The sequence below is a fragment of the Acyrthosiphon pisum genome, chromosome A1 (genome assembly GCF_005508785.2).
Source record: "Acyrthosiphon pisum isolate AL4f chromosome A1, pea_aphid_22Mar2018_4r6ur, whole genome shotgun sequence".
NCBI lineage: Eukaryota > Metazoa > Arthropoda > Insecta > Hemiptera > Aphididae > Acyrthosiphon > Acyrthosiphon pisum.
In genome coordinates, this window is record NC_042494.1 from 106,774,341 (window position 1) to 106,780,756 (window position 6,416).

The 6,416-nt window shown below is 26.0% G+C and overlaps 1 protein-coding gene across 1 annotated transcript in view; it reads right to left on the reverse strand.

Moving 5' to 3' along the window:
* Positions 1-3,818, reverse strand: part of LOC100164401 (probable E3 ubiquitin-protein ligase HECTD2) — a 17,604-nt gene extending 13,786 nt beyond the window's left edge. The window contains exons 1-2 of the mRNA XM_001945592.3: positions 3,465-3,818; positions 597-746 (exon numbers count right to left, since the gene is read on the reverse strand). Of these exons, the coding sequence (XP_001945627.1) occupies positions 597-746; positions 3,465-3,578 (264 nt within the window). The 5' untranslated portion in view covers positions 3,579-3,818. The remainder of the gene's footprint in view (positions 1-596; positions 747-3,464) is intronic.
* Between the last annotated feature and the right edge of the window lie 2,598 nt (positions 3,819-6,416).

Genomic DNA, 6,416 nt, shown 5'->3' on the forward strand with positions numbered 1-6,416 from the left:
GAAAAATAAAAATAATTATTAATATTTTATATTATCTAATATCTAATATATATGACGAGTGACGACAAATTATTCAAAATTTATTTTAATGTATTATACATTATTATTATTATTATTTTTTAAATATTACTATTGAATAATATGACACGATATCTGACATATGTATATTATATGAATATTTTATATATATACTTAAAATAGGTACGTTATTAAAAATGTTGAACCCCCCCCCCAAAAAAAATTTCTAGGCACGCCCCTGTGTATATTTTAATACTTCTAAAATACTATGAGCTAGGTAATCATACATTAAATATACAGTAATTTCGTCAAACTATGTTACAAAAATTAAGAACTTTTTAAAAATATACAGGATAGGTATCACAAAAAATTTTAACGTTTATTAAAATATTTTTTTATATAACTTGTAGTCTTTGTATACCTATAAAAACATTTTCGAAAAACGTTAATACTTTTTTCTTTGGAGATTTTCAAACAAATTCAAACAACAAATTTTAATTTAGTATATGGCAACTGGCTAATCGACTTGTGGGTATCCAGTTTATTAGATTTACATTAAAATATTTATAAGAACTTACAATTGGAGGTAGTCTAGAATATCCTGATACTGTAGGATCGCTGCATGATCTTTGACTTCTAGCTAAAATCGGGCTATCTTCGTGACCGCAAAAAGGGCACGGACTAAGGCGATCCCCCCAATGATCTTCTGCTTCCTCACAAGTTTCTATCTAAAAGTTACAATTTTACATTTTTAGAACAGCTACCTAGTACTAATTAATCTGTGGATTGTAATTATTTGTGTACATTAAATCCATTGTATCAATTCAGTGGTGGATTTATTGTGGGGGAGGGGAAGGCGGTACTTGTGAGCTGAAGCATCCACCGCTCCGCGTATTTACCTTTTGTTTTAAACTTTATTGTCCTGTGGTATTTTACAATAATATTAATATTACCTACTGAAAAATAATATCACAATATTGTAGTCTGTGATTGAAGAATTCACTGTTTATCATTCACCTTATATGGACTATTTTACAATTTCATCAGAAAAGTTGAAACATGGCCAATTTAATTGTATACACGTGGACTTTATGTATTCAGTTAAAAAGTTCTAAACTAGATTTATCAAGTGCAATGATAAATATCAAAATGTAATGAAGCGTTTGAACTATGCTTCAAAGTAGCAAAGTTCATGCATCAACATTTTAGAACAACATTTTAGGACTTAATTTTTAAATGCAGTTCAAAAATTAGAAATATTTTATGAAGAACATAAAGTTCATCAACTATTTGTAGTCATCAAACAGGGGTATGGAATCATATTAATATTAACGCCAATAGCATAAGCGGTGAAAACTTATAGAATCATTTTAACTTTTGATAATTTTTAGACCACATCAATCGAGAATTAAAATCAATATAAAATCTATATTCAATGATAATTTTTCTAATTTTATTCCTGAAGAGCTCCTTCCAGATAACAAAATTTCAAAATAGATAACTATTTTAAATTCTGCAATGTTCTATATGTTCAAGATTTTTACTTGCACCGAGGTTATATTATATTATATATTTATACGTAAGTACATTCAAGCCCGGATTAAGAAATTTTGAGGCCCAGGGGCCAACGTTTTAAATGAGGCCCTTGTACGAAAAAAAAATATTAATGTATATAATGTGTTCCGGGGGTGAAGTGATCAGTATAAAAGTATACCAAAAATGATAAAGAAATAGCCTTTAAAGATTGGGTCTAACTTTTTTTATCAAAATCATACATATCACGCATTTGTTTATGTATTTTCAAAAGTTTTTAACATTTTTATGTATTTTTTTTTTATTTTAAAGCTATTTAATTGTCCTATCAACACTCCAAAATACGCAATTGAACTAGAAATGTACTAATTATTTTTATTAAATTAAAAAAGTAGAAAAAAGTTGGCAAAAATTTGCATTTTTTAAATGAAATCGTGTATTATTCCAAATAATTTATTACTTGGTATGGGTTTTTTGTTTTTTATATTATTCTGCTGAATTATACTGAATAACACATTAATATACCTAGAATACCTTGAAAGTTTGGTTTTCATAATATATTCCTGTTAATCGTCACAATCTTAGTTTTCCTAGGATTGAGTCGGTTAATTGGTCGTCATTCGTTTAAATTGTATACTATTCGTTAAATTTTAGTTGTTATAATACAAAAACCAAAAACTCATAGTTAATAATAAATTATTTGGAATAATGTACAATTTCCTTTTAAAAATACTAATTTTTGCCAACTTTTTTCTCTTTTTTTAAATTTAGTAAAAATAATTAGCACATTTCTGGTTTAATTGCGTATGTCAGTTGATAGGACAATTACATAGCTTTAAAATAAAAATAAAATTACGTCAAAATGTTGAAAATTTTTGAAGATACATAAACAAATGCGTGATACGCATGGTTTTGATAAAAAGATACCTAGTTAATTGCTCATAACTAAAAAAATAAAAGTTAGATTCAATCTTTAAAGGGTATTTTTTCATCATTTTTGGTATACTTTCATATTACGTTGGCCGGTCACTTCACCCTGAAACACATTGTATATTATTTAATATTTTTTTTTTTTGTTCAAGGGCCTCATTTAAAACATATTAGGTATATCGGCACATAGCAATAAATAATGAATAATGTGTCTTTCTAGTTTCTAATTTATAAATTATAAAAACAATTTTATTGAACTTTTATCATAATGCACACTGTATATCATTTTACTTTTACTTTACTATTATTTACTAATTTAAACAGCTATAGGTACTCATCTCAAATTAATAATTTAACAAATATATTTTTTATATCGTATAGCAATTGAATGTCATAATACGTGAAGATGAGTATATGACCTTCATATATATTATAAGTTATATAATATTAAAAGATAACAATTGTCAATTTGTAATTTAAAATTATTAATTTTATTAAAACATTTATAATTGCAACTCGCATAATATATAATTTACAACTTAATAAAATATATTAATACACACAAAATTATGTTATCAAGAAAAATAACAAAAATGTTTGTGTTTTTGTATTGGATAATTTTTATTTTATACCTACTGATATAGTAATATTTACGTATAAACGAAAAATTTCAAAATATTTTTTACATGATGGATTTTTTTAATATCAACTGAGAAAAGCTAAGTTATTTCAACTGTAAATTAAACTAGTTAAGTTCATAAGTTGATTAGAAAATAAGCTAACTAGTTAAGTTAAAAAGTTAAAAAAAAATTAACTTAAACTTTTTAACTAGTTAATGCCCACCTTTGGATTTCACATCGTATCAATTAATTGTAGGTTCATTAGGAGGGCAGCTCATCAAATAACAAGTAATTAAAAATAATTATTATTATAATATATATAATATAATTATACATATATATAGCAATAAAATATCTACTTACATTTTTTGAATGCAAATGATCTCCTATAGGAGATCTACTGACGCAAGGCACTACGGCAAAAGTCAACGTCCTATTGAGGAAAGACTTCCTTACTTTTTCCCAAAGCCAAGTCATCCGAAATCATTTAAAAGATTTTTAAGCACGGTTATATTTTGAACTAGGTATATAGTATATTATAATGAAACAATCTCGCGAATAACCCCTTTCATTGCGGGTACTATACCTATTATATGTGTTTTACATATATGTGTGTCATGACAACCGTACTTACCTACGAGGTCCGTGTTTTAAAAAAATATTTGACACATTTGAGTATATATATACACACACACAGGCGTATACATTATTAATTGTACACCTATATAACGAGTAGATATAGATTTGAAAACTTGGTTCAAGGACGAGATATTGATTTTAAATTGTTAATGGTTTAAATTAATAATTTCAACATATTATATGTTTCATTCTAGTTTCATTTGAAAATATTTCGTAAATACGTAAAATTAATGAGGTGTAAGAACCGTATTATGTAATACGTACATAACGGTTACAACTTAAAAGTATGTGAAAAAAAATTATATATTATATATTATAATAATATAGGTACCTACTTACGTCTTACTACTTATAAATTGTTTTAGTACCTAGTTTGTAGGCAATGGTCGCAATGCGGCGCGTATGGTCTATTATAACCAAGCATTTAGAATTTTGGACAATCATTTTTTATACATATTCGATAGGTATTACAACGAAATTCTCAAAATATAATTTATACAAATTTTAAGCTACGAATAGACATTTTTTATTTTCTAGTTCTTTTTAGTTTTTTGAGACAAAATTATTTTTCTTGTTTGTCTAAAAGCTTGAAAGTGTTATACAGAATTCCCCAATCTTTTTTATAAAAATGTTAAAATATCAAATATACATAGTCACATAATATATTTTTATAAGTATTTGAACTTTAAAGTTCAAAATTTGACTGAATTTTTAAATTATTTTATACACAGTAAACAATTCATAACATTTTCAATTTTAATACCTTTAAACAGGTTCCCACTACATGTTTATACCATTTCGTGTAGTGTTAAATAGATTTAGTGGTGGCACGAGAGGGTTATTATGAGATAATAAAATAAATAAATAAATAAATAAAATTGTCTCACAGTTAAAATGTAGTGGCAGGTATATATTATAGTTATATAAGAAATGAGTACTGATAAATGATTGGGTATTTTGTATTTATATACAATATACTATAATTATATTATAAATTAGAATTTAGATAATAATTATTAATTACTATTAATTTACCAATACAGATGAAATCATTTTATGAAAAATAATAAGTATATGACAATATCAATTAGCGATAATGTAGGTTAAGTTTGTTGTCAAATTTCAATACTCATTATTACATCCTGAATAGCTATAGGAAGTCTAGAATAAAGACTAGGTAGGTACTATACAGAGAAAAACTGTACTTCTATGTATAGCCCGTGCAGTATTATGTTCTGTGTAGGAAGTGCACGGAATAAAGGAAAATAAATCCAGCATAAAATTATATGCTTTGTTCACTGTTTAAGTCAGTGTCTCAATCTTTTACAGTGAAACAAATATGCAAAATTTATTATTTTTTAATAAATAGTAATAACCATATATTTATGATGCAATAATGCAATAGGTACCATGTATCTGCCAGGTGTGGATCTAGAAATGTTTTAGGTGCACATACATTGCCCATGTATGTGCCCATGGGGGAGGGCGTAAAATTGTCTTTATACTTAGGTAGGTATGACTAAGCTGCCTATACATTTTAAGTACCATGCAGGAATACATAAAAGAAAAGTTGGATCCAATTTATTGTATGTATACATAATATTATACATAATACAAAAATATTTCTAGGAATTTGGTGGTAGTCGTGGGGGGATGCGCCCCCTTCGCTACCCCCTCCAACTAGTATCCTGCCATGTATATTCATTTCAAAAAAGGTGGTTAAGTGGATTTCACTCTGCTATACAGTAGGTTACAAGTGGGTCACTGTATAATGGATGGTATTAAATTTGAATTCAATGATATAATATCATTGTATAAGAAAAACGATTCTGAACGGAGACGGTATGTGGTATGTCAGTCTAGATATTAGACATACATATTATAGATATACTTATCTATAGAATTATTAATAATTTTCAAATTGATCATATCACAATATCCATTAGGTAACGCGTTATACATCAACAACAAACCGTGGTACTATCATAGATATGTAATAGTATATTTTAGAAGTTTCAAGTACCCACAAATAATATTATACAATCACAACAAAATAACTAAAATAGTTATTCCAGGTTTTTTAATATGTTATTTCGTCCAAATTTGAACTTAAAATTACTATAAAAATAAACTGTGCTTATGTATTTCTTAGAAATTTTGGTAACAGAGTTAAATATTTAAGTGGAATCTTGTTTTAAATTTTCAATCCTTAGATATAAAAGTTGAACATTTTATAAATTTTTAACAACAAAATAATTATACTAAAAGGTGATGACAGACACAAAAAAAAATAAAAAAAAAACACACATCATTGTAAAATCAATACATTCATCGTTCCACTCAGAATCTAAAATTTTTTTTTGTTTATTAGAAATTGTTTCTTAAATGTATTTCAAATAAATATTTCTTATTTTTAGTCTTCCATTTTGGAAATGCTTGGTTTCGGTTCAATTTTTTCCTCTTTATTATATTTTGTTAAATACCAATCATGAAAACTGTAATTTAATGATTGATTAATGATTATTTTTGAATTTCATTGTTTTAATCGTTGGTCACAAATTTACATTTTTATTTTAGAAGTTTCCACATGATAAGTTATAACTGATGATTGTATTAATGCTAAATATTTTAGATTCTGAGTGGAACGATGAATGTATTGATTTTACAATGATGTGT